The sequence below is a fragment of the Antechinus flavipes genome, chromosome 3 (genome assembly GCF_016432865.1).
Source record: "Antechinus flavipes isolate AdamAnt ecotype Samford, QLD, Australia chromosome 3, AdamAnt_v2, whole genome shotgun sequence".
In the NCBI taxonomy this organism is placed as follows: domain Eukaryota; kingdom Metazoa; phylum Chordata; class Mammalia; order Dasyuromorphia; family Dasyuridae; genus Antechinus; species Antechinus flavipes.
The window spans coordinates 246,236,120-246,260,263 of NC_067400.1; the positions used below are offsets into that span (position 1 = coordinate 246,236,120).

Below are 24,144 nucleotides of genomic sequence, written 5' to 3' on the forward strand. Positions count from 1 at the left end.
AGTTCCTGAAATCAATATTACTCTCTCAAAAGCACCTCACTACCAAAACTGAGGGCTTCTTCTGAGTCTTGCTTCTTGATTGCATTTCAGATCTTAGAAGCACTGGTTCACAGGTATGACAAAGTGCTTCTAGGCATTTCCAACAGCCTAAAACAGTCAATTGTCTCGTCATCAAATGCCTATATGATGAATCCAAAAGTTTTCTTTCTTTTCTTTCCTCTCTACTAATTTTTTTCTTATGGCAAAGATTAGACCTTCCTGAGCTATCAAGATTTCTAGTTCTAGTTCTCTCTCTCTCTCTCTCTCTCTCTCTCTCTCTCTCTCTCTCTCTCTCTCTCTCTCTGTCTCTGTCTCTGTCTCTGTCTCTCTCTGTTTCTCTCTGTGTGTCTGTCTCTGTCTCTGTCTGTCTGTGTCTGTCTGTCTCTCTCTCTCTCTCTCTCTCTCTTCTCTCTCTCTCTCTCTCTCTCTCTCTCTCTCTCTCTCTTCTCCATTCTCTCCCCAACCACAGCTTCTCCTTCACTCACAATCCAATATCAAGTTACAGCCAAAATTGTCTCCTGATCTTCATTTCCACATCATGATCTGTCATGATCTGTAAGATATGACAATTTCAATGTTAAGTCTCCTACATATCTCAAAACCCACAACTCTTTAGCTAATCTCCTTATGCTGTCTCTTCAAAAGTAACCTATCTATTCAAAACTTCCCTATAGTTTCTAAGAGAACTTCCACCAGGTTCACAGATTTGGTGAAGTCCTTGATCCCTCTGCATTATAACATCTATCCAATCAGTTGGCAAAACTTCTCCTTTCTGTCTTCTCAAAGTCTCTGCAATCCAAATACTTCTTTCTACTCATATTCATACATAACATCAGCCTTCAAAAGTCTCTCTGCAAAATCCTTTAATTAGTCTCCCTGCCTTACCCTTCTTACCACCCAGATCCAACTAAATCAAGGACAATCACCTGATCATTGAATCAAGGGATTTTCTTAAAATATTCTGCTGATTTCTCTGCCACTCTACCCACACAAAATTCCAAATCACTGCACCTTCAACAGCTTCTTGCTTTGTACTAGTCTAAGAAGATGCCTTTCACCTGGGATTTCATCATCTTCATCAACTGATTCCTTCCTATCTTTCAAGACTCAGTACACTTTATTCTATTCCCTACATTTTGGTAGTCCTGGTCAGAAAATGCACTTCATTTACCCTGTGCTTTACTTTGTATTGCCTGGCTCTCTTGCCAAGAAGTGTCTTTTCTCTCCTCCTGTCACCTCTTAACTTTTCCTGATCCAAAAGAATCTCTGGCATGTGAAATTAACCCATTGTCTCAGGGACTTGTGCCTTTGCTGCTGAGATTTTCTTCTACAAAATCTCCATGTAGATAACACATATTTGGTCTTTTCATGTGTTAACTGTTCTTGAAACTTTTAGAGCTTCCTAAGGACATTTGTTTGTATCCCTAAGCCTCAGTACAATAGCTGATAGAGTGTAATCTCTGCGAAGGTGGTTTATGTCCTTATGCTTTTTGAAAAGTGGTTTAATTTACTAATTCCATACATTTTTTTCTCCACAATTACCTCAAGTTCAATCTGAAACTTGCTGTCACTTGGTCTTTTAAATGCAATGATCAAAAGAAATTGAATTAAAAGCATGCTGAAAGAATCAGAAGGTCAAGCCATCAAGCTGTGAAATGAGGATAATGTCCCCAGGAGAGGCTGCCATTAAGACTGCTTACACTACTATTCACCTTAACCACATAGGCTTTGGCAACATTACAATCATCTCTCACAACAGGAGTGCAATTCTTGTTGGAATCTTCATAGAAAAACAGTAGTTCAAGAGAAAACAACCTTAATGAGCTAGAGATATTCTTCTCAGTCAAAAATACAGTGACAAGAAGATGATTTTCCTTGGTAAGTTCATTAATGGGAATGATGTAGCTTTGGAATGAAGCTGCCACACCTCCTGCTGGAAGTGTATAAAAGTCCCAGTGCACATAGTGTTCTACCAAACTAAATCCTAACATCATCCACATCCACAAATCTTAACACAATGAGCTACTACGGAGGCTACTATGGAGGCCTGGGCTGTGGTTATAGCTCCGGTTATGGCTGTGGATATGGCAGCTACGGTGGCCTAGGCTATGGCTATGGCAGTTGTGGCTGTGGAGGCCTGGGCTATAGTGGTTATGGCTATGGAGGCCGGGGCTGTGGAGGCTATGGCTATGGAGGCCTGGGCTGTGGAGGCTATGGTAGCTATGGCTGCTGCCGCCCATCTTGCTGTGGAGGGTTTTATTCTTCTGGCTTCTACTGAAAAAACAGCTGCCCCTACAGTGTCATGGAATCATTGTCCAAACCAGCTTGGGTCAATTCCACATCTTTCTAAGAACATCACTTTCCAACAGTCTCTACAGCTGGCTGGCATAAGAGAGATACCTCAAGAAGCCTCAGAATCCCTATGGAGCCCTCCGGGCAGCAAAGTACCAGGGACTCAGAAGCAGCCGGATCCGTCCATCTGGGAAAAGATACAGAATCTCATCTGTCATGAGGGAGATTCTCCCAATGAGAACTCATTTCCAGCAAGTTTGCTCAGATCTGATATACCACAGCTGAGATGTTTGTTGAGATTTTCTAATAAATTTGTTTGACTGGCTTGACAAAACTGTTTTCATTTCCTTTTCTAAAAGTGCTTTTATTTGGGTTTCAGTCTCACACCATGAAGAGATTTTCATTCTTGCCCTATATTTTGTGTCATTGCAGAAAATATAGTCTCCAATTCATTTTTTTTCAATAGAGTTCTGTTCAAAAAACATTATTTCCTTGTTAAATCTCTCTCTAAAATATCACTTCTGCCATATTTAAATTTAATGCTTCACAATATTCAGGACCCCACTATACAGAAGGTAAGACTTTTGTTTTTGTAAGCCATGGCCCTTCTCCCAAATCCTGAGTGCACATGGACAGGTTTTTTATGTTAGACTTTTTCAGAGATTAACTTTTTCATTGCAACATGCTCACAAGGCATTCCAATAACTGTCAAGATGTGGACTGGCCCCATGAGTTCTAGTTGTCTTCTCCCACTTTATCATCATCCACTAAGCTAAATTTTGGAACACTGCACAAGTGAATACTATGCCACAAAATCCATGGAAGAAAGTCATATACTAAGCTGAAAAATTGACATACCCTTCTGATCTGTCCCATCTCCTCCAGCAAACAGCACATACTGTCTGTCTAGCTCACAACATCAGAAGTGCCTCAAAAGAGGGTCCTTCAGTCCATGAAAGAAGTGAATCAATTTTTAAAGACTGTCTCTCAAAGTCCTCAAACATCTGAACTCAAGCTCCCAGGGAAAGAGAATATCTGTTTTCTTTCTCTACATCTTGCTTGGATTTTTAGCCCCCAAAATCAAGTCTCTCAGAAGGATCTTTGGGAAGAAGGTTAGAGCTTAATACTCTACAAGATATATAGTAGTAACTTAATAAAATTTTAGCTATTGAAATGCTTATCAACTGAACTAGTTTTTCAGACAGTAAAGTGTTTCAATCAATGGATCTTTTGCTTCTGGCAGTTTATCTTAAAATGAATGTGTATTAGGGAATATGTCATTCCTTGTCATTATTATCCTTTCAAGCAAAAAATATGTATGTTTCTATGGATTCATTGGCTTTTAAATGAAAATGCCTTTAAAAGATACTCCAATGAATTCCTCTTAAAACATATTTCCAAGTGATTCATTAATACTTTGCCTGTAGACATTCTATGATAATCACTTAAATGGAAATTAATCTTTTAGAAGGAAGATGATTTCTTTTTTTGAAAGGAATAGCAAAAGGTACACAATAGATTTGCAATTTCATATACATCATCTTTTTATTGTGGTATATTATTGGAAAGATTTTTTTTTATTCCACAAATGAAAAATCAAATAAAAATAACTTAATTTTTTTAAATAAAAGAATATCAGGATGTAAGATCATCTTAGGCAGACTGCTTGAAAGTGTATTCAGAATAATTCTGGCATAAGATAGAATGGCATGTATCTGATTTCATTCTCATGTGGGATTCACATATATTTGGAAAGCTGTATTTGGAAATTTTCTGTAGTTTGAAAATAATTAGTAAAATGAAATAAGATGTCTGGGTAATGCAGTGGATGCAGTCTTGGCCTAAAGTGAGGAGGAGCTGGGTTCAAATCCAGCCTCCGAAACTATGTGAACCTGAGCAAATTACTTTTATCTTTAGTCTCAGTTTCCTCATCTGCAAAGTGAGCTAGAGAAGGAGATGGCAAACCACTCCAGTATCTCTGTCTATTGCAGATGGGGGTCATGAAGAGTCAGACACAACTGAACAACAAATAGTGACATCTATAAAAAATATTGTTCTTCAGTTTTTATGAATCTGGATGATTGTTGACAATAAATAATAGTTCTGTTGATTCAAGTCTTTTTAGCAATACTACAAGTGTTGAAAACTTGGAAAACAAAAGAATTATCTAACAAATTCAAAATTTTAAAGTTAAACCCTAATTAAGTCAACTGTTTCCATAAACATGTTTTTTGGTTTTTTTTGGTAGGAGGCACTGCAAGTATTAAAAATTCTCATTCTGAAAGTATGGCAGGTTAATGAGGAACTTTTAAAAAGAGTTCCTCTTTTATTTCCTTTTCAAAATTTGATTAAAATATTCAATTAATACCTAAAAGAAAAAAAAAGAAAAATTTCCAAGGGAAAAGAGTATTTCATTCTCTGCAACAAAGTTGAAAATCGGTTTAAGGATGATAAAAGACCACCTCTGTATCCAAGTTCTCTCAAATGGGAACAAATGAAAACTATGACTATATTTTGTGATATCCATTTAAAAAATCTTAATAGAGCTGGCACAAAAAGGACCTACATGTACAAAAATATTTATAGCAATTCTTTTTGTGATAGCAAAGAATTTAAAATTGTGGGAATACTTATCAAGTGGCAAATGGCTGAACAAGTTGTGGTATATGAATGTAATGGAACATTATTGTTTGATTAAAAAATAATAAGCAGGTGGACTTCAGGAAACCTAGGAAAGAGTTCCATAAGCTGATGCAAAGTCAAATGTATTGTGTACAAAGTAACAGGAATATTGTAAGATGATCAGCTGTGATTGACATGACCATTCTCAGCAATATATAACCCAAGACAACTCTGAAGGATTTATAATGAAATAAGCTATCCATACACAGAAAAAAAAAATTGATGGTGTTTGAATACAGATTGAAGGATGCATTTTTCCTTTATTTATTTTTCTTGAGGGCTGTTCTTTTTTGCTCTATGTTTTCTTTCCCAACATGATGATTATGGAACATTATTGCACAGGAATATCCTAACTCAAATGGCTTGCCTTTTCATTGAGGGGAGGTTGAGGAGGGAGGTAAGAAAAGAATCTGGAATTAAAAGTTTTAAAAACTAATGTTGATAATCTTTATATTTAATGAGGGGGAAATAAAACACTAAATTAAAAAAAATTAAGAACATTAGAGCTGCCTGAGGATATAGACTCTAAAGACTTTGTATTCCTAGATCTGAGTACAATGACTCGTAGAGTGATTTGTGTTTTAATGCTTTTGGGGTGGTTGACTGATTCACTAATTCCATAAATTTTTTCCTTCACAATTATCTCAACTTCAATCTGAAACTTGCTGTCGCATCATTCTCAAAGAGAACTGATCAAAAGAATCAGAAGATCAGGTGATCAAGCTGTGAAATGAGGACATGTCCTCAGGAGAGGCTGCCATGAAAATTGGGTAGAGCACCAGCCACATTAACCACATAGGCTTTGGCAACACTATAATCACTTTTCACTACAAGAATGAGATCCTTGGTAGAGTCATTAGAGAAACAGCAAATCAAAAGAAAACACCCTTATTGAGGAGAAGAAATTCTCAAGCAACAAACTATGACAAGAATGTGATTTTGTCTTGGTAAAATCATTAAAGGGAATGATGCAGGTCTGGAATGAAGCTGCCACACCTCCCCGGGAAGGGTATAAAAGTCCCAGTGTACATGATATCCTATATAGTCAAACATCCTTCCAAATCCTGACATCCTTCCAAATCCGTGAATCCTGACACCATGAGCTACAAGGGCAGTTGCTATGGGGGCCTGGGCTATGGCTATGGCTCTGGTTATGGCTGTGGATGTGGCAGCTACCGTGGCCTGGGCTATGGCTATGGAGGCTGTGGAGGCTGTGGTTGTGGAGGCTATGGATATGGTGGCTATGGCTACGGAGGCCTGGGCTGTGGAAGCTATGGCTACGGAGGCCTAGGCTATGGAGGCTATGGTAGTTATGGCTGCTGCCGCTCATCTTGCTGTGGAAGATATTCTGGCTGCTACTAAAAAAACCACCTGCTCCTGCCATGTTGTGAAATTCTTGCCCAATCCAGCCTGGATTAACTCCATATCTTCCTAAGGACATCACCTTCCATCTACCTCTGCAGTTAGATGGCATATAAGAAGTACCACAAAAAGTTTCAGAATTTCTATGGAGCACTCAGAGATGTGAAGTGCCAAGACTGAGAAGCAGCTAGATCTGTCCTTCTGGAAAAAGATGCAGAATCTCACCCATCATGAGGCAGATTCTCCCAGTGACAAGTCATTCCCAGCAAGTTTGCTCAGCTCTGATATACTATGGCTGAGATATCTGTTGTGATTTTCTAATAAACTTGCTTGACTGGCTTAGCAAAACTGTTTTCATTGCTCTTTCTTTAAGTCTTCATATTCAGGTTTCTATCTCACACCCTGAAAAGATTTTCATTCTTGCACTACACTTGTGTGTCATTATAGAAGATTTAGTCTCCACTTCATTTTTATTTGCAATAAAGTGATAATGCTTAGGATTTCTGGTCAAAAGTATTATTTACTTGTTAAATTCCTCTCTAAAATTTCACTTCTGCAAACTTAAAATTTAGTGCTTTATAATTCTCAGGACCTCTCTATACAGATGGCAAGGCCTTTGTTTTTGTAAGCCATGGCCCTTCTCCCACATTCTGTGGTCACATTCAGTTTTTTTACATTCAGCTTTTCTCAGAGATTCACATCTTCATCTTCACCTGCTCACAATTCATCATTTCCCAATCCAAGTGGTTCCTAGTAACAGTCAAGATGTGAATTGGTTCAATGATTTCTAGTTGTCACCCCACTTGTGGGAGGCTCTGGACCTGAACCTCCTGAAGTGAGTTGAGGACTCCTTTGTGCCAGGACCCACCCTAACCCAGGATTCCTTGATTACCACGGGCTGAAGTGGTGGAACCTAGCCCATGGCGGGGGAGGCACAGAAAGGATAGGCTCCTCCTTCGGGGAGGGATTGGGAAGGAGTCTCTACCCCGATTGGTGCACAATAGGTGGAGGGAAAAGAACTATAAAAGGGACAAACACGGGATGGTTGGGGAGACACCGCTGACTTGTAACACCAATAAACATCACTGCGTCTATCCACCTCAGCTCTGGTGATTCCCTCCTCCTGTCTCCACGAGGAGAGCTGGAGATGTCCGAAGCCCCGTCTGGCTCTGGGAAGCTGGAAGAGGCAGTCTCTGTTAAGGTTCCCTGCGACTAGGTCTTGGCCCCCGACACCCACCCATCAATTTAAAGTTTAGGAGCACTGTACAAGTGAATACTATAGAAAAAAACTACAGAAAAAAGTCATATACTAACCTAAAAGATTGACATACCTTTCTGATGGGTTCAGTCTCCTCCAGCAAACTACAGTTAGTCGAGTTCACAAAATTGAAGAGTCTTAAACTGAGGTCTTTGGTCCATGGAAGAAGTGGAATCAGTTTTAAAGTATGTCTTTCAAAGCCCTCAAACACTTGAACACCCAAGGAAAGAAAATATTTGCTTTATTGCTACATCTTGCCTGGACCTTTCATCCTCCAATGACAAATAGGCCTTTGGGAAGGAAGTCAGAATTTAGTACTGTACAAAGCATATTTAAAGCACCTTAAATTTTTTTAGTTATTGAAATATATTGATTGAATTAGTATATTAAGGAGTGGGGGAAACACTATAAGTATTGCAATCAGTAGATCTTTCGCCTCAGGCAGCTTAGCTTAAAATGATTGTGTTTTAATGTATATATCACTCCTTTCACACACACACACACACACACACACACACACACACAAAAGCATGTGTATTTCCATAGATGTACTGTCTTTTCAAAGCAAATTGTCTCATGAAACTCTCTCTATTCAATTCCTCCCAAAAATGTAAGTCCAAGTGATTCATCAGTACTTTCCCTATAGACATGCTATGAAGATCTGCTAATGGAAACTAATCAAAAAAAGAATTTTCTTTCTGAAAGGAATAGCAAGTTGTACATAGTAGATTTCAGTTTCATGTGTAATCATTGATTGTATATTATTGTAAAGATGCTTTTTTCAAATTCCATAAATTAAACATAAAATAAAATTAATTATGACTTTGCTTTTTGATTGTTTTTAGAAAAGAAATCAAGAGGTAACCTCATTTTAGCAGACTCTCTGAAAGTAAATTCAGAATAACTCTGGTAGTAGATAGGATGATATATATCTGACTTCATTTCTACATGGTTTTAATTTCTTCTGCCATGACTGTATTTGGAAAGCTTTCTATTCATAGAATTTGAAAATTATTAGTGAAAAGTATTAAATAGAGAAGTTGGGTGATACTTGACCTGGAATTCAAATTCAGCTTTAGCTGTGTGACCCTGAACAAGTCACTTGAACCTTTTTGCCTCAGTTTCCCCATCTATAAGGTAAGCTAAAGAAGGAGATGGCGAGCCATTTCGGTATCTAGGTCAGAAGGAGGTTGTGGAGTGTCAGACACAACAAAAGAAGAACAAATGGTGATGCCTATTAAAAATATTGTCATTTGCTTTTTATGAGTCTAGATGGTTATTGACAATGGTTTTGTCTATAATGGTGCCCTAGATCAAGATAAGTTCGTTTGATCAATTCTCAAGAATATTTTGGAGGTTGTATTACTAGTACTGAGACTGGTTGTTTATTAGTTTATGAAGGGATAATGAGCTTCTGGTATTTTATTCTAGTCACCTAACCAAGTCTTTCTAGCTATTCTATCAGTGTTCAACTTTAACAACCTGAAAAACAAAAGAAAATAAAAGAGCAATTTAATAAATTCAAGGTTTTAAAGTTAAACCCTAGTTAAATCTACTGTTTCCTTAAACATAACTTTCTTTTCATATTTTGCATTGTAAGTGTTAAAAATCCTAATTCTAAAAATAAGACAGGTTAATGAAAGATGCTTTTAATAGTTCTCCTTTTAGTTCCTTTTTAATATTTGAATAAAATTGATTTATTATTTGTAATAAATTAATTACTGTTATGCCTCACTTTCCCTGTATTAGTTTCCCTGAATTGTTCTAACTCAGTTTCCCTAAATTGTTCTGCCTCAATTCCCTGAATTGTTCTGCCTGGTGGCAACCCTACTTCCTGGCCATTAGAACTGAGATAATTAGGGCTGGGAGAGCTGACCACTAGCCTTCCAAAGATCATAAACCTACAAATTGCTTATCTGAATATTTGAGTATCTTCTGCCTCAGACATCCTGGCTCCTAGAATTTATGATCCTTCTTCACCCTCAACCTATCAGAACTGAATATATGGACCTTTCCTGAAACTTCCCACTCTTCAGTCCTCTATTTCCCCTCTGCCTTTGTTTCTCTGATTGCTGGAGCCCTATAAAAATCCCTGGAATCCCTTGCTCCTTGCTGGATACTTTGAAATGAGAGTCCGATCGAGTTAGCTGGGTCAACATGGATCCTGTTTTGTCCCCACTCCAAACTCTCCCTCTAATAAATTTTTTAAAATTCTCTAATCTCTATCTTGCCTCAGTTTCTCCAGCATTGTAATTACCAAATCAATACCAAATTAATTTATTAGCTACCGAAATATTAATTTTATTAGTTATTACCAAATTAATGCCCCCCAAGAGAAAATTCTCAGTGGGCAAAGTACATTTCAATCTCTATAACAAAATTGAAAATCAGTTTAAGTGGGTCAAAGACCCCTTCTGAATCCAAATTTTCTCAAATGGGAATAAATGAAAAAAAACTAACATCTATACACTAATATCTATACACTATTTTTAAAAACCTTAAGAGAACTGGCACAAAGTGGAAAAAGATATACATATACAAAAATATATAAAGCAGCTTTTTGTGTGATGGCAAAGAATTGGAATTGTGGGGATACCCATCAACTGGCTAATGGCTGAACAAGTTGTGGTATATGAATATAATGGAACACTAATGTTTTATTTTAAATGATGAGGAGGTAGATTTCAGAAAAATCTGGAAAGACTTACACAAAATGTTGCTGAGTGAAACAAGCAGAACCAAAAGAACACTATACACAATAGCGGCAACATGGGACAAAGACCAACTATGATAGACTTAGGTCTTCTCAGAAATACTACATATAAGACAATTACAAAAGATTCCTGCTGGAAACTCTATAAAAATCCGGAAAAGAATTATGGACTCTGAATGCAGAGAGAAGAATGATATTTTCAGTTTTTCTTTATTTTTTGTTTTAACTTTCTTATGGTTTTTCCCTTCTAATTCTTCTTTCACAACACAACATATGTGGAAATAAAGTTAGCATGATTGTAGAGGTATGACCTATATCAGATTGATTCCTGTCTTGGGGAGTGGAGAATAAGGGGAGGGAGGAAGAAAAATTTGGAACTCAGAATTTTACAAAAATGAATGTTAAAAACTACCTTTATATATAAAATTGCAAAAAATGCTATAAGATACAGAGAGAGTAAGATAGAAGCAGAGACGGAAACAAAAAAAAAAAAAAACAGAGAGACAGAAACATATAACACTGGTCATCAGTGTCCTTCAAGCCCATAAGTCCCACTCACTTCAAGTATATTTCATAGGCCCTGAATTAGAAGCTTGCTGCTCCTCCAAATGTTCTACAGCTTAGCCAAAGAACTAGACAGTGCTGATTACTCATGGGCAATAAATGGAGCTATCAGAAGATCCCTTTTGGATCTTCTTTCACTGGCTTTCAAAACTTAGACATCTGGTTCTTGAATCCAATATTTAAGAGAAACTTTGTAAAGAGTACCTCGTGGTCAAAACTAATGGTCTCTTCTAAACTTTCCTTCTTCTTCATCTCATTGTGAAAACACTGGCCAATTCCAGCCAGACCGCTCATTTCTGGTGGCCTACAGCCAAATGTCTTGGCACCTAATACCTGTATGATGAATTCTCTTTTTTCCTTCCTCTTCATTAATCTTTTTTCTTATGGTAAAAGAGTAGATATTTCTAAGATTTCAGAGTTTCAGTTTCTCTCTCTCTCTCTCTCTTCTCTTTTTCTCTGTCTCTGTCTCTGTCTCTGTCTCTGTCTCCCACTCTGTGGGTATGTCTGTGTGTTTCTCTCTCTTTCCGTCTATCTCTGTCTCTCTATTTTCTCTCTTTTTATCCTATTCACTCACTCTTTCCATCCTTTATTCACTGTCATTTCTTGAGTAATAGGAAAAAAATCTCTCCTAAGCTTCAGTTATATATCATGAATGTAATGTAAGAAAATTTCAATTTTATGTCCCCTACAAATCCCAAACCCTCAACTATAAAGCAGATCCTCTCATCCTGCCTCTTCAAAAGCAACCTATCTATTCAAAATTTCTCTATACATTTCAAGAGAACCATCAAACAAAGAAATAAGGTTCACAGACTCAATGAAGATCTTGACTACTTAGTGTCATCATGCTTATCCAATCATTTGGCAAAATTTCTCCTTTCTGTCTTCCCAAAATCTCTGCAATCCAAACACTTCAAACCCCACCTTGGATCAGAACTTACAGACCTCTGTAAGATCATTTGATTGGTCTCCCAGACTCAATATTCTTCTCACCCAGATCCATCCTGGGATCCTCATATCAAGGGATTTTCCTAAAATATTAATCTGATCTTTACACTCTAACTACACAAAATCCCAAATCACTGCACTGATTATCTTGAAAATTTTAATTGCTTCCTGTTTTATATTGATTTAAAAAGATAATTTCTGTCTGAAATTTCAGTCTTCATCAATTGACTCCTTCCTACTTTACCAGTATCAGTACAGTTTATTCTCTTGCCCACATTTGATGGGCCTGCCCTATGTAGCCTACCTGATTTCTTTCAGACAAGGCATGTCATGTAGCTTCTGCTGACTTCCACTGACTTTCTACCTATTCTGCCAAGAATCCTCTCCTCTCTCTTTTTTTCCCTGATTCAAGAGAATCTCAGATCTAATCCCAACTCTGGCATGTAGCATTACTCCATTGTCCTGGGGGTTTGTGCCTTTGCTTCTGAGATCTCCCGTCACCTCATTGTGTTTCTAGCAAATGCCCTGATCTTTTCACATTTTCACTCTAAATTTCACAAATTTAGAGCTGTCTAAGAACAGGGACTCTGGTGACCTTTCCTTGTACTAATAGAATTGAGTATAATGTCTGGTAAAGCATAAGTCCTGTGGAGAGGGTTTATGCTTTTTGTGAATTTAGAATGATTGTTTGATTCACTAATTTCACACATAATTTTTCTCCACACTTTTCTCATCTTCATTGTGTAGCTTGCTGTCACTACATTCTGTAATAGCAAAGATCAAAAGAAATAAAATTTGAAATCATACTGAAAAAAATCAGAAGGCCAGGCCTTCAAGCTATGAAATAAAGACAATGTCCCCAGGAGAAAATGCCATGAAGATTTGATAGATCACCAACTATAATAAAACATACACTTTAGCAACATTGCAATAATTTCTCAGTAGAGGGGTGAAATCCTTAGCAAAATCTTCATAAAGAAGCAGAGAAAATACCCTTTGATGAGCTGGAGAAATTCTTTTCAAGCAACAAACTATGACAAGAATGTGTCTGGCCTAGCAAGTTCATTAAAGGGAATAATATAGTTATGGAATGAAGCTGCCACACCTCCTGCTGGAAGTGTATAAAAGTCCCAGTGCAGTTGGTATCCTACACATTCACACATTAAACCCTGACATTTTTCCAATTCCAGGAATCTTGACACTATGAGCTACAAGGGCAGCTACTATGGGGGCTTGGGCTATGGTTATGGCTCTGGTTATGGCTATGGATGTGGCAGCTACCGTGGCCTGGGCTACGGCTTTGGAAGCTGTGGCTATGGAGGACTAGGCTATGGAGGCCTGGGCTATGGAGGCTATGGCTACAGAGGTTATGGCTATGGCTGCTGCCGCCCATCTTGCTGTGGAAGATATTCTTCCTTTGGCTTCTACTGAAAAACCACCTGTTTCCACGTATCATGGAATCCTTGTCCAACTGTGCTTGAGTAATTCCATGGCATTATAAGGACATCATATTCTATCTGTCTCTACAGCTAAGTGATATAGGAAAGATGCCACAAGAAGTATCAGCATCCCTATGGATTACTCAGAGCAGTGACATGACAGGGATTCAGAAGTAGCTGGACCCATACTTCTGAGAATGATGCAGAAACTCAGCTATCATGATGAAGGTGCTCCCAACATTTCCAGAAAGTCTGCTCAGCTCTGACATATCATGGCTGAGGGGTCTGTTATGATTTTCTAATAAACTTTCACTGATTCACAAAACTGTTTCTACATCTCCTCCTTGACCTCAATCTACATGAGTGTGAACCTCACACTGACAACTTTCAATCTTCATTGAATTTTTTTTTCATTTCACAAATTATTTTTTCAATGAATTGGTTTCTTTTTCATATTTATTTTTTAAGGCATTATATGCTTTTTCCATTTCATCAAGTCTATTTATTAAAGAAGTTTCTTCACATAATTTCTGGTTTTCCTTTTCCATACCCTCTTGCAAAGATTTCATTACCTTTCCCTATTTTTTTCTAACTCTCTTTGAAGATCCTTGTGAAATGGAGACCAACTCATATTACCCTTTATGGCTTCATCTAAAGCTAGCTTGCCTTTAGGATCCTCAAGATTTGACATCTGTTCTTCTCTTTCTCCATAAACGCTATCTATGGTCAGAGTTCTTTTTGCTTTTTTACTAATTTTTTAAAGCTTAAGGTCTGCTCTTAAGGCAAAGGAGTGACAGCCACTTTAGTTTTCCCTAGGGTAATTCTGCTGACTGACTTCCAGTGCTGAGTGGGTGGGGTCAGGTCACATTTTTCTGGAGCTCTGGAGTTCAGAGGCTCATAAATTGTCTTTTGTATTTGCTTTGGGTGTTTCAGAGCAAATCTGCTGATCCACTGGCTTGTAATCAGGACAGAGTAGCCTAAGAGCTTCCCAATAGATTCCCTGGTGGGCAGACACCATAAATATCTGGCATCCTGCCCCTGCTCCCTGCCTCAGGTTCCCTGTGCTGCAATATGGGCTTGGCAGGTTCTCCTCCTACCCAACTAAAACAGACCTTTTCTGAAGTTCTTTCAAAATATCTTCTTCTGGAAATTTGTTACATTACAAATTTTTGTGGGTTCTGTCACTCCAAAACCAGTTCAGGTGTTTAATCTGCTGTTAATTTGAGGTAATCTTGGAGGAGGTCAGATAGAGACTTGTCTACCCTCAGCCATTTTGGCTCCACTCCCACATTTCCAGAGTTTCAATCTTTAATATTGCACTTGATGTCATTGAAGAAGATCTCGTCTACAATTAATCTTTTTCAACAAAGGCAGAATTCTCTAGATTTCATTTGGAAAAATAAAAGGATTTTATTTCTTTATATAAGTGTCTCTTAAAATTGGAATTCTGCAGTACTTATATTTTAGTACTCCATAAAGCGCAAGCCCCATTTTATAAGAGTCAAAGATTTTATCCCCAAAATCCATGGCCCTTCTCCCACATTTTGTGTGCATACTAAATGGGTTTTCACGTTAAAGTTTTGTCAAAGGTTTCTATGTTCATCAAGTCATGCTCATGGTTCATCTCTTCCAGATTCAAATGGTCCTTAATGACTGTCAGCATGTGAATTAATACACTGATTTCTAGCTATCTTTCACTATTTTATTATCAATTACTAATATGAAATACATATGAATATGTACAATGGAAAAACATAGCACAAAACTACAGAAGAGTGTCATATGTCAAACCTGAAGACTTTCATGGAATCATGCCCTTCTGATGGGCCCAATCTTTTCCATCAAAGTACATAGGCAGTCCAGTTCACAACACTGTCCTTGACCTCAGGCTCTCCCATTCATGGGGAAATGGACTAATTTTTAAAGAATGTCTTTAAACCCTCAAACATCTAAAGTCTAACTCAAACTCCCAGAGGGAGAAAATCTCTTTTTTAATGTCCCACAGCTTGGCTTTGGACTTTACATCCTAAAAATTATTTCCCTCAGATGAGTCCTTAGGGAGAAAGAGCTTAGTATCCCCAACTGGAACATAATAGAAGATTAATCAGTTTTTATAGATTGAAATGTTTATTGTTTGAATTAATGTTTTGTGCAGTAGAGGAAACACTACAAGTATTACAAGCTATAGATCTTACATCTCCTGTGATTTATCTTAAAATGAATGTCTGCTACAATAGATATCACTCATAGCCCTTATTCTACATTCAGAAAAAAATATGGATATTTCTATGGATTCACAAAGATATTCTCAGGAGACACACTCCATTGAATTCTTCCCAGAATATACCTTTAAATGATTCATCAATCCTTTCCAGGGAGGTCACATCAATAAAAATTACACCTTCTGGAAGATGACTTTTCTCTTCAACAGCTCTCAGTGGGAAAAGAGCTTTTCATTCTCTGTAATAAAGCTGAAAATTAGTTTAATGGGGTAAAAGTACTAGTGTAGTTCTAGTTCTAAGATTTTTTCATTTGGGAAGAAATAAAAAATAACTACTGATTGTACTTCATGGTGGGTTTTTTTTTTAATCCTTTAAAAAGTTGGCATAGTCTCCTAAGTGTTCTCTAAGCTCGAATCCCAGTTCCTTCAAGTGATCCCCATGGGTTTTGAATTACAAAACTGGTTTGAACCTCTTTAGATGCTCAATAGATTGGCTGAAGATGAGATATTCCCTGAATAGCACAGATTAATGATGAGCCATCATTTCCATTTTTCTTAATTCTAGTCCTTTATGCCCCTCTTCATGCAATCTCAAAGTCACACTGCACCATCTGGCTATCATATGAAATCCTATTGTATCCTCATGGACCCTGAGCCATAGGTCATTTTTCCAAATGGTCTGAACTTCTCTTGATGCTCAACAGATTGGCTGAAGATGAGACACGCCCTGAGCAGTGCAGATTAATGATGGGCTATCATCTCCATTTTCCTGAATTCTTGTCTCATACCTCTCTTCATATAATCTCAAGGTCACAGTGGGATGTCAAGATGTCATATAAAATATTATTGGGTTGTTTTATCCTTTAGACTGCAGTTATGAGAGATTTAGAAGCCAAGAAAAGAACTACATCTATTGCTGTCTCTACCACTTTTATCTCATTTTTCTTCTGATCACTTAATATCTTTCTAAAATGCTCCACAATAGTAACAGTCTCATCTGCCATGGTCTCAGTTATTTTCTCTCTGACACTCATGACCTCAGCTCAAGTTTCAGACCAGCATTTCACCCTGAAGTCACAGATACAACTGGCTAACTTCTTAGGTCAGGAATTCATGATCCTCCATCAATAGAGATCTTCCATCAATAGAGTCCCTTTTGGCTCTCCTTTCACTGCCTTTTAAAGTCTTGTTTTCTGACCTAAAATTAAAGAACAATTGATTTCTTCAGAGAGCCCAGTAATTTCATTATTTCTACAACTAATGGCTCCTCCTGAGTCTTCCTTCTTCTTGATCTTCATTTGGTTCTTGAAAATGCTAGGAGGGGCAGAGCCAAGATGGCAGAGAGGTAACAGAACTTTGTTTGAGCTTTTCCTAGCTTCCTGCAGAATCAACACTAGATCAAGCCTTTGAATAGATTTTAGAGTAAGAGAACCCACAAATATTCAGAATACAACAAATTTCCAGCAGAAAATATTTTGGAAGGATTTCAGGAAAGGTCTGTCTCAATCAAGCTGGGGGGAATGCTGCTCAATACAGATGCAGCATAGGGAGAAACAGGGTGGAGAGGCCTTTGGAGAGCTTTTAACCAAAGTATAGCAATATTGGCTATTCTGTTCTAGTTCAGACACCAATGGAGCAGCAGACTAGCTGTGAGATGTTCAACACAACCACAGAAGGTAAATAGTGAGCCCCTGAACCCTAGCATAACAAGGGGAGAGCCTGCAGCACTAGTGGTCCCAGGGCAGAATAAAACCTTTATCATCCTGTAGAGGAAGCTCAGAACAATCCCCCCTATGCCACAGAAGCAGACCACAATCCTTAAAAATGAGCAAAAAAAAAAAAAAGAAAGAAAGAAAAGAAAAGAACTCTGACCACAGTTAGCTATTATAAAAACAGGGAAGCACAAACTTCAATCCCTGAAGACACTAAAGGCAAAACGTCTCCAGATGAAGACTCAAAAGGGGATATGACCTCATCTCCAACTCAAAAGGCTCTCTTGGAAGAATTCACAAAGGAGTTAGAAGAAAAATGGGGAAAGGAAATGAAAGCTTGGCAAGAGAGTTTAGAAAAGGAAACATAGATATTGTTTGAAGACAACAACTCCTTAAAAAACATATTTGGTGAAATGGGGGGGGGGAATATTTTGAAGAAAACTACTTCTTAAAGACAAATTAAATAATGCCAATTAGATACCAAATTTGAAATTCTGAAAATAAGAGGGGAAATTAATAAAAGTGAAAATAAGAAAACTATTGAACTTATAAACAAAACTAAGAGTTGATTTTATGGGAAAAAAAAACAAAATAGAGAAACCTTTAGTTATTTTTATTTTAAAAAATGAAAGAAGAAAATCAAATATCTAGTATCAAAAATGAAAAGGGCTAACTTTTCACCAATGGAGAGGAAATTAGTTCAATAATTAGGAGCTATTTTGCCCAGCTGGATGCAAATAAATCTGATATTCAAAATGAAATGGAGAAATACTTTTTAAAAATATAGATTACCCAGATTAACAGAGAAGGAAATAAATTACTTAACTAGTCCTATTTTAGGAAAAGAAATTGAAAAAGCTATTAATGAACTTCATAAGAAAAAATCTTCTGAGTCAGATGAATTTACAAGTGAATTCTACCAAACATTTAAACAATTAATTCCAATACAATACAAATTATTTGGGGAAATAGGGGAAGAAGGAATCCTACCAAATTCCTTATATAACACAGATATGGTGTTGATACCTAAACCAGTAGAGTCAAAACAGAAAGAAAAGTATAGACCAATTTCTGTAATAAATATTGATGCAAAAATCTTAAATAAAATATTATCAAAGAGACTGCAGCAATTTATCACTAGGATAATACACTATGACCAAAAAGTATTTATACCAGGAATGCAAGACTGATTCAATATTAGAAAAACTACAATTAGAATAATTGACTATATGAATAACCAAACTAACAGAAATCATATGATGATCTCTAGATAGAGAATAAGCATTTGACAAAATCCAACACTATTCCTATTAAAAACAATACAGGACATAGGAATAAATGACGTTTTCCTTGAAGTATCATCTACCTGAAACCATCAGTAAATATTATATACAATAGGGATAAACTAGATGCTACCAAATAAGATCAGGGTGAACCAAAGTTGCCCATTATCATCATTACTCAATATTGTATTATAAATGTTAGCTTTAACAATAAAAAGAAAAAGAAATTGAAGGAATTAGAGTAGTTAACGAGTAAACAAAATGATCACTTTTTTCAGATGATATGATTCTATACTGAGAGAATCCTAGAGAATCAGCTACTAGAAACAATTAACAACTTTAGCAAAGTTGCATCATGCAAAATAAATGCACATAAATCATCAGCATTTCAATACCAATAAAGTCCAGCAGCAAGAGATAGAAAGAGGAATTCCATGTAAAATAATTGTAGATAATATAAAATATTTACAAGTCTACCAGCCAAGACAAAGCCAGGAACTATATGAACACAAGTACAAAACACTTTCCACACAAATAACATTAGATCTAAACAACTGGAAGAATATCAAGTGCCCATGGGTAAGCCAAGCTAATATAATAAAAATGACAATTCTACCTAAATTAATCTATTTATTCAGTGCATATCTATAAAACTATGAAGTAATTATAGAACTGGACAAAATAAGAACAAAATTCATCTGAAAGAAGAAAAGATTAGGAATTTCAAGGGGATTAATAAAAAATTGCAAATGAAAGTAGCCTAGATGAACCAGACCTAAAACTATATTATAAAGCAGCAATTATCAAAGTCATTTGGTACTGGTTAAAAAGTAGAGTAATAGATCAGTGAAATAGGTCAGGGTCACAAGACACAATAATCAAGGACTATGTAACCTAGCATTTGATAAATGCAAAGACTCCAGCTTCTGAGAAAAGAACTCACTATTAAAAAAAAAAAAAAACTAGAAAAATTGGAAAACAGAATGACAGAAACTGGTATTAACTAACATCTAACACCCTATAACAAGATAAGGTCAAAATGGGTATATAATTTAAACATAAAGGGTGATACTATAAGCAAATTAGAGCAAGAAAGGATAGTCCACCTCTCAGATTCATGGAGAAGGGAGAAATTAATGGCCAAAGAAGAACTAGAAAACATTATAAAATGCAAAATGGATAATTTTGATTGTATTAAATTAAAATGTTTGTATAACAAAACTAATTCAGCCAAGATTAGAAGGGAAGCAGAAAACTGAGGGGAGGGAAGGAATTTACATCCAAGGATCCTGATAAAGGCTTCATTTCCAAAATAGAGAATTAACAAAAATTTGTAAGAATACAAGCCATTATCAAATTGATCAAGGGTCAAAAGATATGAACAGACAATTTTCAGACAAAGAGATTAAAGCTATTTCTACTCATATGAAAAAATGCTCTAAATCATTATTGATTAGAGAAATGCAAATTAGACAACTCTGAAGCCTCACTACTCATCTCTCAGAGTGGCTAAGGTGATAGAAAAAAATAATGATATATGTCGGAACAGATGTGGGAAAGTTGGGACACCAATACATTGTTGGTGGAGTTGTGAACTGATCCAACAATTTTGGAAAGCACTTTGAAAGTATGCTCAAAGGGCTATCAAACTGTGCATACCATTTGATCCCAGACTTGACTGGGCCTGTAACTCAAAGAGATCCTAAAAACAGGGAAATGATCTACATGTGTAAAAAATGTCTATTGCAGCCCTTTTGTAGTGGCAAGGAATTGGAAACTGAGTGGATGTCCATCAGGTGGGAAATACCTGAAAAAGTTATGGTCCATGAATATAATCGAATATTATTGTTCTCTAAGAAACAATCAGCAGGATGATTTCAGAAAGCCTTGGAGAGACTTGCATGAACTGAGGCTGAGTGAAGTGCATAGAACCAAAATAACATTGTATACAGTAACAGCAAGATTATGTGATAATCAATTATAACAGACCAGCTTTTCTAAGCAATACAGAGTTCCAAGACACTTCCAATAATAGGTAGTGTATAAAAAATCTTTATAGTGCTTTCGAAATGATAGTTAGATTACCTAATTCCATGTAATTTTTCCTCCACAATTATCTCAATTTCAATTTAAAACTTGCTATCACTTCTTTCTCAAAGAGCACTACTCAAAATAAATAGAATAAAAAAGCATGCTGAAAGAATCAAGTGAGGTCTTCCAGTTGTGATGTAAGTACAACATTCCCAGGAAAAGAGGACTACCATGAACACTGGGTGGAGCAGCAGCCACAATAACTACATAGGCTTTGGCAACATTATAATCATTTCTCATCACAGGAATGACATTGTTGGTAGAATCTTGATAGAGAAACATCATTTCAAGAGAAAACAACACCCTTAATGAACTGGAGAAATTCTTCCCAAGCAACAAACTATGACAAGAATGTGATTTTGCTCTTGTAAGTTCATTAATGGAAATTAGGCAATTTAGAATTAATGGGCCACACCTCCTTCCGAAAGAGTATAAAAGTCCCCCTCAACATGTTCCCCTACACACTCACCCAAAGCAAACCCTGAGATCCTTCCAAATCTGTGAAACTTGAAACCATGTGCTACTACGGCAGCTACTATGGAGGCCTGGGCTATGGCTATGGCTCTGGTTATGGCTGTGGATGTGGCAGCTACCGTGGCCTAGGCTATGGCTATGGCAGCTGTGGCTGTAGAGGCCTGGGCTATGGTAGCTATGGCTATGGAGGCCTGGGCTATGGTGGCTATGGCTATGGCTGCTGCCGCCCATCTTGCTGTGGAAGGTATTCTTCTTATGGCTTCTACTGAAAAACTTCCTGCTCCTGTAGTGTCCTGGAATCCTTGTGCAACCCTGTTTGGTGTAATTCTATGGCATTTTAAAGACATCACCTTCCATCTGCTTCTACATCTTGGTGATATAGGAGAGACACCACAAGAAGTTTCACCATTCCTAAGAAACACTTAGAGCAGTGAATGCCAGGGATTCAGAAGCACCTGGACCCTTCCCTCTGGGAAATGATATTGAATCTCAGTAGAGATTCAGAAGGTGTACTCAGCTCTGATATATCATGCTGAGAGATCTATTATAATTTTTAATAAAGTTATTTCACTTATTGATGAAACTGGTTTTATGACTTTTCCTTGATCTCCATCTATATGTGTATCAATTTCACACCACAAAGTTATTTAATCTTGACTTATACTTGTATAACTACAAAATCTTTGGTCTCCAATTCATCTTTTGCAATGAAAGCAGAATTCTCCAGATTCCTTTTTTTTTAAGTATTTTATTTTCATATTTAAAATAGGAATGCTATAGTACTTAAATTTAGTAATGTCATAATACATAATGTCCAAGTCCCATTTTACTAGAGTCAACAATTTTATGCTTATATTATGTGACCTATCTCTTACACTCCAAGTGCATACTGACTGAATTTTTATGTTCAAAATTTCTCAAAGGTTTCCATGTTCATTACTTCATGCCCATGATTTTTCACTTCCAAATGCAAATAGTCCCTAATGATTGTCAGCATGTGGAATAATGCACTGATTTCTAGTTGTCTTTCATCATTTTGTTATCAACTACCAATATGAAGTTTAAGAGCACAGTACAAGAGAGTCATATGTCAAAAGTGAAGGTGGTCATACAACCATGCCCTTCTGATATGTTCCATCTCTTCCAGCAAACTACACAGCCAGTCCAGCTCACAACATTATCCTTGAGCAGAGGCTCTCCCATCCATTTGGGAATTTGGCTAATTTGTAAAGAATGTCTTCAAACTCCTCAAACAACTACTCAAACTCAAGGAGGAAGAAAGTATCTTATTTATTTTTCCATACTCTGGCTTTGAACTTTGTACACACAAACTCATATCCCTCAGACAAATCTTTTGGGGGAGGAGGGAAGCTTAGTACTCAATCTAGAACCCAGCTGAAACTTAATCAATTTTTATAGGTTGAAATGGTTATTGCTTGAATTAGTATTTTGTGCAGTAGAAGAAACACTACAAGTGCTACAAATATTGGACTTCATGTCCCTTGTGAGTTATCTTAAAATGAGTATCTGCTACTGTAAACTATCACTCAGCCCTTATTCTCCATTCAGAAAAAAAGCATGAGTATTCCTTTAGAGCTATGAGCTTTTCAACAGAGATATTCTCAGGATACATGGTTCATTCGATTCCTCTTAGAACAAACCTCTAAATGATTCATCCATCTTTTCCAGAAAGACATGCTCTCAAGGTCACATCAGCAGATACTGTTCCATCAGGAAGAAGATGACTTCTCTCTTCAATAGCTCTTAGTAGGAAAAGAACTTTTCATTCTCTGTTATAAAGTTGGAAAAGACCAACTTTTTTTTTTTAATGGGGTAAAAGACCACTCCAGTTTTAAGTTCTCTCATATGGCAAGAAATAAAAAATATCTATTGCCTGTACTTCGTGGTGGTCATTTTTTTAAGTCCTTAAAAAAAAGCTGGCACAATCCCCTTCAGGGTTTGATAAACCCAAGAGTCCTAGTTTCTTCAAAAGGTCCCCAGAGAACTTGAGCTACAGGTCCTTTTCTCAAATGGCCTGGACTTCTCTAGATGCTCAATAGATGGACTGAAGATGAGACATGCCCTGAGTAGTGCAGATTAATGATGATCCATCATCTCCATTTTTCCTGAATTTTAGCCCCTTATGCTCCTTTTCATGGAATCTTAAGATTTCTGTGGGAGGTTTGGCTGTCATATAAAAACTTATCGGACTATTTTATACTTTTGGCTGAAATTGTAAGAGATTTATAAGCCAAAAAAAAAAAAAAACCTACAACTTCTATTGCTGTTCCTACCAGTTTGATCTTACTTTTGTTCTGATCACTGAATGTCTTTCTAAAATCCTCCACTAGATAACAGTCTCATCTGCCATGGATTCAATTATTTTCTCTAACTTCCCACTCTCTACCATTTCATTACCCTGGCTGAAATTTCAGGAATCCATTTCACACCTGAACTCACAGGAATACCTGGCTGACTACCTGCATCAGATATTCATGATCCTCCCCAAATTCAGATTATCTGCACTTCCCTGTATTTGCACATTTAGAAATGCCATGGCTATACTGAAATCAATAGAGACAACTCAGACTCTCTTTTCACTGTCTTTGAAAGTTTTGTGGTCTGACAGAAAATTTAAAGAAACAATTCTCTCCAGAGAGCCTTGTAATTTTGTCATGCCCACAACTAATGGCCTCTCCTGAGTCTTCCTTTTTCTTGATCCCCATTTGGTTCCTGAAAAGACTGGCCAACTGGTGCTCCTAAACATCTTGGATACTTTTCTTCCAGCCAGATTACTCATTCTTGGTGGTCAAAGGTGAACAATTAGCTTGTCATCCAAAGTCTATTGAGTGAAGCCTAAGTTCTTTCTTTTCTTTCCTCTGCACTTCTTTTTCCTTGTGGTAAGAAAGTAGACCTTTTCAAGCTCCCAGGACATCATGGCACACCTCTCTCTCTCTCTCTCTCTCTCTCTCTCTCTCTCTCTCTCTCTCTCTCTCTCTCAGTCACTCATTGCTTCACCTTTATAATGAGGGGAAAATCTCTCTTCAACACCAGTTCTACATCATG

The 24,144-nt window shown here is 36.9% G+C and overlaps 4 protein-coding genes across 5 annotated transcripts; all 4 read left to right on the forward strand.

Annotated features, from left to right (window-relative positions):
• Positions 1–2,056: 2,056 nt before the first annotated feature.
• On the forward strand, positions 2,057–2,650 carry LOC127557879 (keratin-associated protein 19-7-like). Of its 2 annotated transcripts, XM_051991166.1 has the most exons (2): positions 2,057–2,195; positions 2,235–2,650. In XM_051991166.1, exons 1-2 carry the CDS (start codon positions 2,057–2,059, stop codon positions 2,315–2,317), a joined length of 222 nt encoding a protein of 73 aa, XP_051847126.1. In that variant the 3' UTR covers positions 2,318–2,650. The 2 variants fall into 2 exon arrangements, with proteins under 2 accessions (XP_051847126.1, XP_051847125.1); XM_051991165.1 differs by having other exon boundaries at positions 2,057–2,650.
• Positions 2,651–6,111: 3,461 nt separating this feature from the next.
• LOC127557148 (chorion class B protein L11-like) lies at positions 6,112–6,375 on the forward strand. Its single transcript, XM_051990584.1, has one exon. It carries the CDS (start codon positions 6,112–6,114, stop codon positions 6,373–6,375), a length of 264 nt encoding a protein of 87 aa, XP_051846544.1.
• A 6,686-nt stretch (positions 6,376–13,061) lies between these two features.
• On the forward strand, positions 13,062–13,289 carry LOC127557880 (keratin-associated protein 20-2-like). Its single transcript, XM_051991167.1, has one exon. It carries the CDS (start codon positions 13,062–13,064, stop codon positions 13,287–13,289), a length of 228 nt encoding a protein of 75 aa, XP_051847127.1.
• Positions 13,290–21,102: 7,813 nt separating this feature from the next.
• On the forward strand, positions 21,103–21,347 carry LOC127557881 (keratin-associated protein 20-2-like). The gene has a single exon (XM_051991168.1). It carries the CDS (start codon positions 21,120–21,122, stop codon positions 21,345–21,347), a length of 228 nt encoding a protein of 75 aa, XP_051847128.1. The 5' UTR covers positions 21,103–21,119.
• The last annotated feature ends 2,797 nt before the right edge of the window (positions 21,348–24,144 follow it).

Coding starts and splice junctions, on each gene's coding strand:
- LOC127557879 (XM_051991165.1), top strand. CDS start 2,057: ATGAGCTACTACGGAGGCTACTATGGAGGCCTGGGCTGTGGTTATAGC.
- LOC127557148 (XM_051990584.1), top strand. CDS start 6,112: ATGAGCTACAAGGGCAGTTGCTATGGGGGCCTGGGCTATGGCTATGGC.
- LOC127557880 (XM_051991167.1), top strand. CDS start 13,062: ATGAGCTACAAGGGCAGCTACTATGGGGGCTTGGGCTATGGTTATGGC.
- LOC127557881 (XM_051991168.1), top strand. CDS start 21,120: ATGTGCTACTACGGCAGCTACTATGGAGGCCTGGGCTATGGCTATGGC.